Raw genomic sequence first — 12,335 nt, 5'->3', positions numbered from 1 at the left:
GTCTTACCAGAGGCTGCTGTTCTGTCCTGCCGATAGAGCGTATGCTGTATGTTATTAATGTCGTCGTTCAGCCGCGACTCTGTGAAACATAAGATATTACAGTTTTTAATGTCCCATTGGTAGGATAAACGTGATTTCAGTTTTTCCCATTTAGCGATTGAAAGTTAGCTAGCAGGACAGAGGGCAAGGGCAGATTAGCCACTCGTCGCCTGACCCTCACAAGGCAGCCTGATCTCTTTCCGCGGGATCTCCGTTTCCTTCTCCAGTGAATAACGAGGATCTGGGCCTGGTCGGGTGTCTGTATTATATACTTCCCATCTGACTCATTGTAGAAGAACTATTTGTCCAGTTTGAGATGAGAAATCGCAGTTCTGATGGCCAGAAGCTATTTTCGGTCATAATAGACGGTAGCAGCAACATTCTGTACAAAACAAGTTACGAACAACACGAAAAAACAAACAAAATAGCATGATTGGTGAGCATGAGCCGATAAGACGGCAGCCTTCCCCTCCGGCGCCATCATAGGGAGCAATACCTGTTATTGACAAATATACACATTCCCCCGCCCCTCGTCTTACCAGACGTAGCTTCTCTGTTCTGCTGATGCATGGAAAATCCCGGGCAGCTCTATATCATCTGTGTCGTCGTTCAGCCACGACTCGGTGAAACCTAAGATATTACAGTATTAAATGTCCCGTTGGCAGGATAGTCTTGATCGTATGTCATCCATTTTGTTTTTCCAATGATTGCACGTTGGTCAATAGAACGGATGGTAGTGGAGATTTACTCACTCGCCTACGAATTCTCAGAAGGCAGCCTAACCTCCGCCCCCTTTTTCTCTGTCTTTTCTTCACGTAAATTACGGGGATTTGGGCCCGTTCCCGAGAAAGCAGTATATCCTTCGCGTAGGACGAGTTAAAGACAAAATCTTCATCCAGTTTGAGGTGAGTAATCGCTGTTCTGATGTTCAGAAGTTATTTTCGGTCATAGGAGACGGTAGCAGCAACATTATGTCCAAAATAAGCAAAAAAAATAAGTTACAAGCAACATGAAAAATCTAACAAAATAGAACAGCAGCCATCCCCTCCGGCGCCATTCTCTCAAAGACTGTGTGCTAGATCTGTGGTGACAAGCCTTTGAACTATGAGTCAGCTAAAGCATTTATTGTACATACAAGCTTGATCATACACCAACTAAAGTCTATGCACAAATACATCTCATGCACACGTGCACACACACTCTCACCCATCACCTCTCACTCAAAACACAGCAGGAGAGCGAGAGACTGGCAGAGGGAGAGTGAAGGACAAAGACAATGAAACGGAAGGAAGAGAAAAGGGATGAGAAAACAGATGGGGGTGAGGAAAAGCAGATGAAAGTAAACATGCATGTAGTTCTGCCTAAATTTTTGAAACTGTGACGCTCCAGGAAATCCCAGAATCCTTCAGTCAGACTGGCACCAAACAACAACAACAACATTGGAGCTATGTACCAATACTACAAAGAGGATTTTCTTCCTATATCCTAAACCATTTCCTAGAGGTCCTATTCCCTTCCTTCCCTATGTCCTATTTCCTTCATTTTCTAAGTCTTTAAACCCTCCCCTTCTTTTACGATGTCCTATTCTCTTTCCTTTCTTTTCAAATCAAATCAGCATATTGGTCGCGAAACACAGATTTGCAGATGTTCTCAGGTGCAGCAAAATGCTTGTGTTTCTATCTTCAACAGTGCAGTAATACCTAGAAATATATACATATACTGTAGAGTGCCTTTGGAAAGTATTCAGACCCCTGGACTTTTTTCACATTCTGTTGCGTAAAATCCTAGGCAATCTACACACAGTACCCCATAATGACTATGTGAAAACAGGTTTTAGCATTTTTGGCAAATTAATAAAGTTTAAAAAAACAGAAATACCTTGTAAGCAATCAGACCATTTGCGATTAGACTTGAAATTGAGCTCAGGTGCATCCTGTTTCAATTCATCATCCTTGAGATGTTTCTACAACTTGGAGTCCACCTGTGGTAAATTCAATTAATTGGACATGATTTGGAAAGGCACACACCTGTCTATATAAGGTCCCACAGTTGTCAGTGCAGGTCAGAGCAAAAACCAAGCCATGAGGTCGAAGGAATTGTCCGTAGAGCTCCGAAACAGGATTGTGTCGAGGCAGAGATCCGGGGAAGGGTACCAAAACATTTCTTCAGCATTGAAGGTCCCCAAGAACATAGTGGCCTCCATCATTCTTCAATGGAAGAAGTTTGGAACCACCAAGACTCTTCCTAGAGCTGCCCCCGGCCAAACTGAGAAATCGGGGGAGAAGGGTCTTGGTCAGGGAGGGGAGGGGAGGGGACGACAAATGCCAAGCGTCACGTCTAGAGGAAACATAGCACCATCCCTAAAGTGAAGCACGGTGGTAGCAGCATCATACTGTGGGGATGTTTTTCAGCGGCAGGGACTGGGAAACTAGTCCGGATTGAGACAAAAAGAGCAAAGTACAGAAAGATCCTTGATGAAACCCTGCTCAGGACCTCAGTAGGGGGCGAAGTTTCACCTTACAAGAAAGACAATGGCCTTACCTTAAGCACACAGCCAAGACAATACAGGCGTGGCTTCGGGGCAAGTCTCTGAAAATCCTTGAGTGGCCCACTCTTGAACCTGATCAAACATCTCTGGAGACACCTGAAAATACCTTTGCAGCGACACTCCCCATCCAACCTGACAGTGCTTGAGAGGCTCTGCAGAGAAGAATGGGAGAAACTCTCAAGAAGACTCAAGCCTGTAATCGGTGCAAAAGCTTCTTTAGCAAAGTACTGTGTAAAGGGTCTGAATACTTATGTAAATGTGATATTGCTTGTTTCCATTTTTTTTGAATTAGCAAAAATTCTAAAAACTTGTTTTTGCTTTGTCATTATGGGGTATTATGTGTAGATTTGCTGAGAGAAAAAAACGATTTAATCAATTTTAGAATAAGGCAGTAACCTAACAAAATATGGAAAAAGTCAAGGGGACTGAATACCTTTCAATTGCACTGTACATAATGTGTTCTAGTCAAGGCCTATCCTATTTAACTATTGCTGTACATATACTGTTCTTCAGATATGACATATCCATATACTGTCCATACATTCATCACTAATATTTCTGTTTCTTTTACTTTTTAGATGTGTGTATTGTTAGATATTACTGCACTGTTGGAGCTAGGCTCACAAGCATTTCGCTACACCCGCAATAACATCTGCTAAATATGTGTATGTGACCAATACAATTTTATTTTATTTGACCTGGTTCAAGTTCACATTACTCCGTGTCTCTCCCGACTTCGCATCGTAGTAGCAGCGTGTGGAGCAGCTAGCTAGCCCCCTGGTAATTCCATTTCACTTTGTCCAGTTGAAACAAGATGTCATTAGGGAAGGGGGAGAAAAAGCAGCACAAGCCTAGCAAAGCTTTCCCTGCCAATTGCGGTCATTACATCCAGTCTGATTCATATCGGCTCTGTGCTACTTGCCTCAGCGTAGACCATACTTTGGCGGCTCTCATTGACCCCACTAGCTGTGTGCATTACACACAGCTTTTTTTTTTTTTTTTTTTTTTTTATTGGGTGGTGAATCGCATCTCTGCATGTCTGGCAGACATATCAGTGTGGATGACGGATCACCACCTCAAGCTGAACCTCGGCAAGACGGAGCTGCTCTTCCTCCCGGGGAAGGACTGCCCGTTCCATGATCTCGCCATCACGGTTGACAACTCCATTGTGTCCTCCTCCCAGAGTGCTAAGAACCTTGGCGTGATCCTGGACAACACCCTGTCGTTCTCAACTAACATCAAGGCGGTGACCCGTTCCTGTAGGTTCATGCTCTACAACATTCGCAGAGTACGACCTGTCTCTTATACACATCTAGATGTGTATAAGAGACAGATCCTGGACAACACCCTGTCGTTCTCAACTAACATCAAGGCGGTGACCCGTTCCTGTAGGTTCATGCTCTACAACATTCGCAGAGTACGACCCTGCCTCACGCAGGAAGCGGCGCAGGTCCTAATCCAGGCACTTGTCATCTCCCGTCTGGATTACTGCAACTCGCTGTTGGCTGGGCTCCCTGCCTGTGCCATTAAACCCCTACAACTCATCCAGAACGCCGCAGCCCGTCTGGTGTTCAACTTTCCCAAGTTCTCTCACGTCACCCCGCTCCTCCGCTCTCTCCACTGGCTTCCTGTTGAAGCTCGCATCCGCTACAAGACCATGGTGCTTGCCTACGGAGCTGTGAGGGGAACGGCACCTCCGTACCTTCAGGCTCTGATCAGGCCCTACACCCAAACAAGGGCACTGCGTTCATCCACCTCTGGCCTGCTCGCCTCCCTACCTCTGAGGAAGTACAGTTCCCGCTCAGCGCAGTCAAAACTGTTCGCTGCTCTGGCACCCCAATGGTGGAACAAACTCCCTCACGACGCCAGGTCAGCGGAGTCAATCACCACCTTCCGGAGACACCTGAAACCCCACCTCTTTAAGGAATACCTAGGATAGGATAAAGTAATCCTTCTAAACCCCCCCCCTTAAAAGAGTTAGATGCACTATTGTAAAGTGGTTGTTCCACTGGATATCATAAGGTGAATGCACCAATTTGTAAGTCGCTCTGGATAAGAGCGTCTGCTAAATGACTTAAATGTAAATGTAAAAAATGTAATTACGCTAAGCTGGGCCCCGGTGTCATTAATCGTAAAGTATGTAGAAAGCATTGCTCAGGCCTCGCTCTTGCGCAAAGATGACTGCGTTGAGAACAAAGTCACAGAGCAGGGAAGAGGCTATACAGTCTTCCATTCCGCTTGAGCTCTTGACAAATTCAGAGGTCTCCTGTCTTTCCCAGGGGGTGGACCTTTCTGATTAATCTGAAAGTGATAAGGGTCATTCCATATCCATACGACAACGTGTACCAGCCTTCCCAGACTGTGTGTCATTGATGGAGTCTTCCTGGGCAGAGCCACTTTCAGGGGTAGAGACTACCTGGGAATAGTGCAGTCCATTGCACAGGGGAAAGTGGTCTGAGCCCTCAGACACAAGATACAGTCTCTGTTGGCGAAGGGAGCCACACGTGTGGTGCCGAGCAAAGAAGCTCACCAGGTCTTCTTCAGCCGCTACTTCTTGGCCCCCAAATGGAATGCTTATTTCCACATCAGTTTATCCTGCACACAGGAGATGAGGTTCGCCTCCTAAGGTACAGCTTACGGATGTCTCACCTTAACATTCGGTCTGTTCCTAGCCCCACGGACATACACAGAGTGTGCCAAATCCTCCCTAGCCCTGTCTATGGGAGAGAGGCTTAAGAGTCCTGACGTACATCGACTGTGATTGATCTGCGCAGACACTCAGGCTCAGTCAGCGGAACACGCAGTCCAGCTGTTGTCGCATCTGCTCGCTCTAGTCTTCAGAATACATCGTGCCATAAGCTTGCTCTTACCGACCCATCAGCAAATCTATGGATTGTCTCTAGTCTTTGTAACCTGTCGAGCAGCCCTCACCGTGGAGAGAGTGACTGCTTTCTCCACTGACTCTGTGTGACTTACTGGATGTTTGTCTGAGGCGTCTTGGGCTCATGGCCTCCATGATTGTGGTAGTCCCTCTTGGCCTCCTCCTCGTGAGAGACTTCCAGCATTGGGTGACCTCACTCCGCTTAAACCCGTCTCTCTACCTGCACTACTGCCAAGGAAGAGTGCATTCCCGGCAACTTCACTGTCTGGCGAGAGACATCTTGTAATGGAGGGAGTAGGGAACATCTTGTCTCTCAGAGCAACATATGTGTCAGGCAGACTAAACTCAGGAGTTTATCCTGCACACAGGAGATATGAGGTTCACCTCCTAGGGCATAGACTACGGATATAACACCTTACCATTTGGTCTGCCCATGGCAGGTATTCACGAAGTGTGCCGAAACGGCCCTAGCCCCCCTATGGGGGAGAGGCTTAAGATTCCTGACGTACAACGACGACTGGTTGATCTATGCAGACACTCGGCCTCCAGCAGCGGAGCAAACAGCACAGCTGTTGTCGCACCTGCTCACTCTAGGCTTCAGGATAAATCGTGCCAAAAGTTTGCTCCTACTGACCCAGTAGTAAATCTATTTGGGATTGTCTCTGGATTCTGCAGCTTGTCAATCTGCAGCTTCTTGGGCTGATGGCCTCCATTCTTTTTTGTTGTAGTCCCGCTTGGCCTCCTCCTCATGAGTGACTTCTGGCGTTGGGTGAACTCACTCCACTTAGCTGTCCACCGACACAGACGCGTGCGTCTCTCTGCAAAGTGTCTATCGGCACTTCAATGTTGGAGAGATCCATTCTTCTTGATGCAGGGCTGCCCTACTGGAAGTCCTCATGTGCAAAGTAGTGATGACAGATGCGTGGTAGTCCCGCTTGATCTCCTCCTCATGAGAGGCTTCCAGAATTGGGTGGCATTGTGTTGTGTGACCATTTTAGAGTGACCTTTTACTGTCCCCAGCACAAGGTGCACCTGTGTAATGATCATACTGTTTAATCAGCTTATTGATACGGCACACTTGTCAAGTGTATGGGTCATCTTGGCTCATTAGAAAAGTGCTTATTAACAGGCATGTAAATACATTTGTATACCAAATTTGAGAGAAATAAGCTTTTGTGCGTATGGAAAATGTGTGGGATCTTTTATTTCAGCTCATGAAACATGGGATCAACACTTTACAATTTGTATTTTGGTTCAGTGTATTTCCATGCAAAAAGCCAATACCTTAAAAAGGATATATAATCCACAATAAAAAGTGACATTGGTCGGAAGGATCCGCATGATAATGGATCCGTATCTTTGTTTTCAAGTAGGGTGATTGTAGCCAAACATGGTGATTGGGTAAGTTACATTTTCTCTAGAGCTGCTGTGAGTAACATAAGTAACATAGACTTTAGTAATTTGGGATGAAAGTGTATGTAGATTTCCACTGGGAATCCATCATTACCAGGTGATTAACCATTTTGTAAACGTAATGGCCTCTACCAGCTCACCTAGGGAAATGTTTCTATCCATATACATGTTCTCCGGTTCACTTATAATTGGTAAATGTACCTTATTTAGGAAATATCTTTCTTTGAACTTTTGTTTTCAGGTTGATACAGTTTGTGATAAAATGTTTTAAAGACCGAGTTAATTTCAGAAGAATCTATTCTTATGCTACCATCTGGGGTTTTAATGCAAATCTGCCATTTTCAACCCATGTACTGGTTGTGAGTGTAAAGGGCTACGGCTTCAAATACAGAATAAAATATTGCTATGTTACATGGTTGCACAAAACACAGGGCCCTCCCTATGTCTTATTGCCCTTTCCTTCATTTCTCTTGACCTTTCTGATGTAGAAGGACATATACTGAGTGGATGTGGCAGCAATTCCCTCATTCTATGCAATAAGATTATTAACTATGCAGTTTTTTTTCAGGTATCAAGATACCTGCCCACGTATTACTCCAAAGGTGGGTTGTGAGTGAGAATAAAAATGGATAAAAAAGAAAGGGAGAAAGCAGGACATGAACAGAAACAGATCACGTGAGAAAAAGAGCAAGCAAGCTAGAGAGATAGGGGATGGGGGATACAGAGAGCAGGGTTTGTGCTAACACTCCACATAGCAATTATAATTCCCATCACACACAGGTCCTTTACTGGAGAGGAGAGGAAGAGAAGAGAGAAACCTTACGCATCAACATAAAAACACAAACACTCACCGTCCTCTTTGCACTCCTCAGGTGGTTTGGCCTTCTTTGCCAGCCGAGGATCCAGCCATGACGTGGTTTTGGTGTTGTGACTGGAGAGGAGAGAAAGAAAGAGAGAGACTTTTGACTTTTTGTCTTACTTTAAAATGAGCCATCCTAATTTCACTAACCCCCACACCCTAAAATTGCATCGCATGCCACCACAACCTCCACACGATCATATTTCACAGTGCACAACATCCCAGTACATTACACCCTCCAGCACCACATTACAACCATACTTCCAACCCTATTGGGAATTTTCCAGTACAGGTGTGCACATTATACATCTTAGAGTAGTAAGCAGAATAAGTGCACTCTATATGTGTGTCTAGGTCATTAGTGTAAGGGAGGCCATTACCTTGTCCTGTGAGGTTCATTAGAAGTGCACTCTATGTGTCTAGATCATTAGTCTAAGGGAAGCCATTACCTAGTCCCATGAGGTTCATTGGAAGTGCACTCTATGTGTCTTAGATCATTACGTCTAAGGAGCCATTCCTAGTCCCATGAGGTTCATTGAAGTGCACTCTATGTGTCTAGATCATTAGGCTAAGGGAAGCCATTACTAGTCCCGTGAGGTTCATTGGAAGTGCACTCTATGTGTCTAGATCATTAGGCTAAGGGAAGCCATTACCTAGTCCCGTGAGGTTCATTGGAAGTACACTCTATGTGTCTAGACATTAGGCTAAGGGAAGCATTACCTAGTCCCATGAGGTTCATTGGAAGTGCACTCTATGTGTCTAGATCATTAGCTAAGGGAAGCCATTACCTAGTCCCATGAGGTTCATTGGAAGTGCACTCTATGTGTCTAGATCATTAGTCTAAGGGAAGCCATTACCTAGTCCCGTGAGGTTCATTGGAAGTGCACTCTATTGTCTTAGATCATTAGGCTAAGGGAAGCCATTCCCTAGTCCCGTAGGTTCATTGAAGTGCACTCTATGTGTCTAGACATTAGGCTAAGGAGCAATTACCTAGTCCGTGAGTTCATTGGAAGTGCACTCTATGTGTCTAGATCATTAGTCTAAGGAAGCCATTACCTAGTCCCGTGAGGTTCATTAGAAGTGCACTCTATGTGTCTAGATCATTAGGCTAAGGGAAGCCATTACCTAGTCCCGTGAGGTTCATTAGACATGCCTTAAGAGCATAGGTTTGTATTACTTAAGCACCATTAGTATCTGTTTATTTTTGTATCATTGCTATGGTTACGCCACCAATAGAATCTATGCCCTAATGTCTGTACCAATAAGAAAATGGAAACCAAGCTAAAATAAGTGCAAGGCAAAAAGATAATGGTGGCTAAATGCCAAAGGGGATGAATCATTAACATAAAGAGGAGTTACTATGTGTGTGACGTAAGGATGAAAACTGTATAAAAAGTGTGTGCCGAGGCTGGAAAGTCAGTTGGTCCATGGGCCAGCTCGGCTTGTTACTTTGTAGTAAAGTGTATTTGAATTCACAAGTTCCGGTATCTGAGAAATATGATTGAGCGAATATTTCCACGACATAAATGGTGAGCTTGCCAGGAGTGGCTACAAGGGACCAGTAAATGGTTGGAAACTCTGTGACTGCAGACGGGTCTTTCTGGATGAATAGCACAAACAGGTGGCCACCTCAAAGAGAGGTAAAGCCAAGTCTTACTTATAGTTTAAGTTTGTGTGGTTCGTTTCGGAGCCTGCATCAGCAATAGAAACACCAAGTAGGTCTCTCCAAATTTAATGAACTAAAGGATATTAGGAGCTTTTGAATTCAATAAATCATTTTTTTTAATCATTTTAAAAAAAGAAGAGAAAAATAAAAGCTTTAAGGGTTGCAGCAGTGAAAGTATAATTTAAATATTAGTGTGGCCACTGCGGATTGGGAGTTGTGTGTTTCATCTGTTTTGGATGGTTCCGTTGAGTGGGGTTATTCAACTGTCTTGTTCGGGTGGTTCATCTGGCCAGTCTGAGTTAGGATTGTGTTGTCTGATTCAGTTTGGCCGGACTTGTTTGTTTAGGCCTGTTTGAGTTTGCACAAACGCAACCCATTCATCTTATTCAATCAGTCCAAGTCAGGTGGGTCGTTCAATTAATCCAGCTCGCTCAGTCATTCATCAAGGGGTGGTTGTTCAATCTCGTTCCAATCATGTCTGCCCTGTTGACTGTTCTGTTCGATCCAGTTTGGAGTGGCAACTGTCAATCTGCATGGTCGAATAGAATTAGACAAAAAGACCTGTGGTTACCGCCTATTTTTTTGAGGAAGTGAATCAATAAAAGACTGCTCAGACAGGCAAAAAGACCTGTGATTACTGCCAATTGTGCCGAGGAAGTGAATCAATAAGGGACTGCTCAGACAGGCAAAAATATCTATGGTTGCCGCCTATTGTGGCGAGGAAGTGAATCAATAAGGACTGCTCAGATAGGCAAAAATCCTGTGGCTAACACTTGGCTCTGTTGAGGACGTGAATCAGCGAAGGACTGCTCAGACAGGTAAAAGCCTGTGTAAAACCGCGTTTTTCTGTGTCGGGGAAGTGTATCAGAGAAGAACTGAATTTGCAGGTCGCTTAGGAAAGCAAAAGAGTTGTGAACAAGTGAGTGTGAAAGTTCTCTGCTGTTGGCGGGGAAGGGGTTGCGCACTTCTCCCGGACCATTGCTTATTGTGACCTGGTAGGGAGGACGCACCCAGTCCCGTACTAAAGGAGGGGCGTGTGAATGGTACATGAATAACCATTGAAGTAATATAATACCAGAAGTTTGAACAGTCAGGATAAATAAAAAATACATGAACATTATAAAATAGTAATACATATCAAGACGACATCGGCGATTGCCTGTATGGCCATTAAACATTGCATACTGTCCTGCGTGGTAGAAACATATACAGTACCGAGAAACATAGAAGTAATAACATTTGAAGTAAGCATATACTTGAAAAGAGAGAACAATTATAAAAACCTAGAGACAGGGGTAATAACCAATAAAAATAAAGTGGATATCAATAGGAGGGAATAGGGTGTTGTCAAGCCATCCAGGGCTTAACAGACTGTCAGGAAGATATAGCCCTGGACCGACCAGTAGGGAGAAATATAAGAACAACAGAAAGAGACTGGTTTTAATAAAGTGAATAGCACAATAACACGAAACTAGGGAGCAAAGAATAAACACGAATATCACAGGAAGCTAAAGGAATAAACAGACAAGTAAACCCGGAAAACAGAATATCAGTAGTTGTTAGAACAGAAAAGGAAGATAATAAATGAAAGATTATGTGGAATTAGGATGACAAGTGTGTATAGTTTTGGTAATATGGGTTATCAATAATAGTGATATTTGAGGCGCAATACTGGATCCGTATTCCCCAGTAATAAATTTGCAGAAGCTGTAGTATAGGTTCTAAAACAAGGTATTAAGTGCCGTGACCAATGAATTATTATCCGGGGAAGTGGGTAGCGCTACCATGGAGAATAGTTTATAGAAGGTGTGTATTATAGAAGGGATAGGTTTGGGAATAATAACTATTGAAATGTCGACAAACGGCTCCATTTCTCCCTGTAATATGGAGCTAGGGGATTTTAATAAAGCCATTGGGTCGCTGAAAGAGGCGCACGAGCATTCTACCAATTCGGCTCGAATATGGGGAATTAATAGAGGCATTTAGCTACAAAAAGACTGGGTACGGGAGTGCCTTGATAGAATTTGCACTTCTACTTTGATGGCAGGTTTGAACCCTGTGTTCAAAACAGTAGTGGATGAAATAGAGCAGGATGTTTTGAGAGTGGAATATAACTCCGCAGACGTGCGAGGGGTTAATAGGGCCACAGGGAAAGTCACTACCTATAGTTTCAATGGCCAAGGTAAACCAAAGAATCGTCACTATACATGCGTTTGCATCTTTTACAAAAGAGAAACAACAAATCCTTTTGAGAGTAGCAGGAGAGGAAATGTCACATATCGGTGTATAGCCTCGGTTCAATCGATAGTGGTTCATAGACATTACAGTTTCTATGTGAAGGAAGACGTATGAGATCACGTCTTACACAACTTTTTGGTAGAGGCCAGGGATCAAATATCGCAGATTCCTTATGATGAGAAATTGGCTAAACTTGCCAGAGGAAAATGTACTTTGGGTTGAAGAATCTAGGTGAAATATCAGGGGAATGGATTCTGAAGGTAACACATTTCAATTATCTGGTCAAACACTCCTTGCAAACTCAGAAAGCCAGTTTTTTGGGGGATCTATTCTGAAATAGATTTACATTTTATGTAATCTTATTCTGAAATAGATTTCTAGAATGTAAGAAAGAGTGGAGGGGTAATGAGGAATTAGCAAAGGGGTTACTAAATCTAAAATGAACTTTATATTTTTGAAGTTAGTTCATGAACATTGTGGTGTGGTGGTTATGGAGAATAGTACATGCTAAATAAAAGATGCATAAACGTTGGTGGATTGAAACAAACATTTAATTATTGGAGTAAGGACAGTGCATTTACAATTATCATGTTTGGTTTATAATTAATACTTTTGGCTTGCTGATTAAAATATAGAATAGTGAATGCTAACGAGATGTACACTTTCTTTTCCAGAAGAGGGGGTTTCATTA

The 12,335-nt window shown here is 43.6% G+C and overlaps 1 protein-coding gene across 7 annotated transcripts in view; it reads right to left on the bottom strand.

Moving 5' to 3' along the window:
- LOC111952472 (membrane-associated guanylate kinase, WW and PDZ domain-containing protein 2) overlaps positions 1–12,335 on the bottom strand; it is a 289,912-nt gene that overhangs the window by 83,316 nt on the left and 194,261 nt on the right. For all 7 annotated transcript variants that reach the window (XM_023971164.2, XM_023971166.2, XM_023971168.2 and 4 more), the window contains exon 6: positions 7,733–7,812. In XM_023971164.2, the coding sequence (XP_023826932.1) occupies positions 7,733–7,812 (80 nt within the window). The remainder of the gene's footprint in view (positions 1–7,732; positions 7,813–12,335) is intronic.

Source organism: Salvelinus sp. IW2-2015, linkage group LG26 (assembly GCF_002910315.2).
Source record: "Salvelinus sp. IW2-2015 linkage group LG26, ASM291031v2, whole genome shotgun sequence".
NCBI lineage: Eukaryota > Metazoa > Chordata > Actinopteri > Salmoniformes > Salmonidae > Salvelinus > Salvelinus sp. IW2-2015.
Note: the sequence above shows the minus strand (reverse complement) of the source record. Positions and strands in the feature narration are given on the sequence as shown.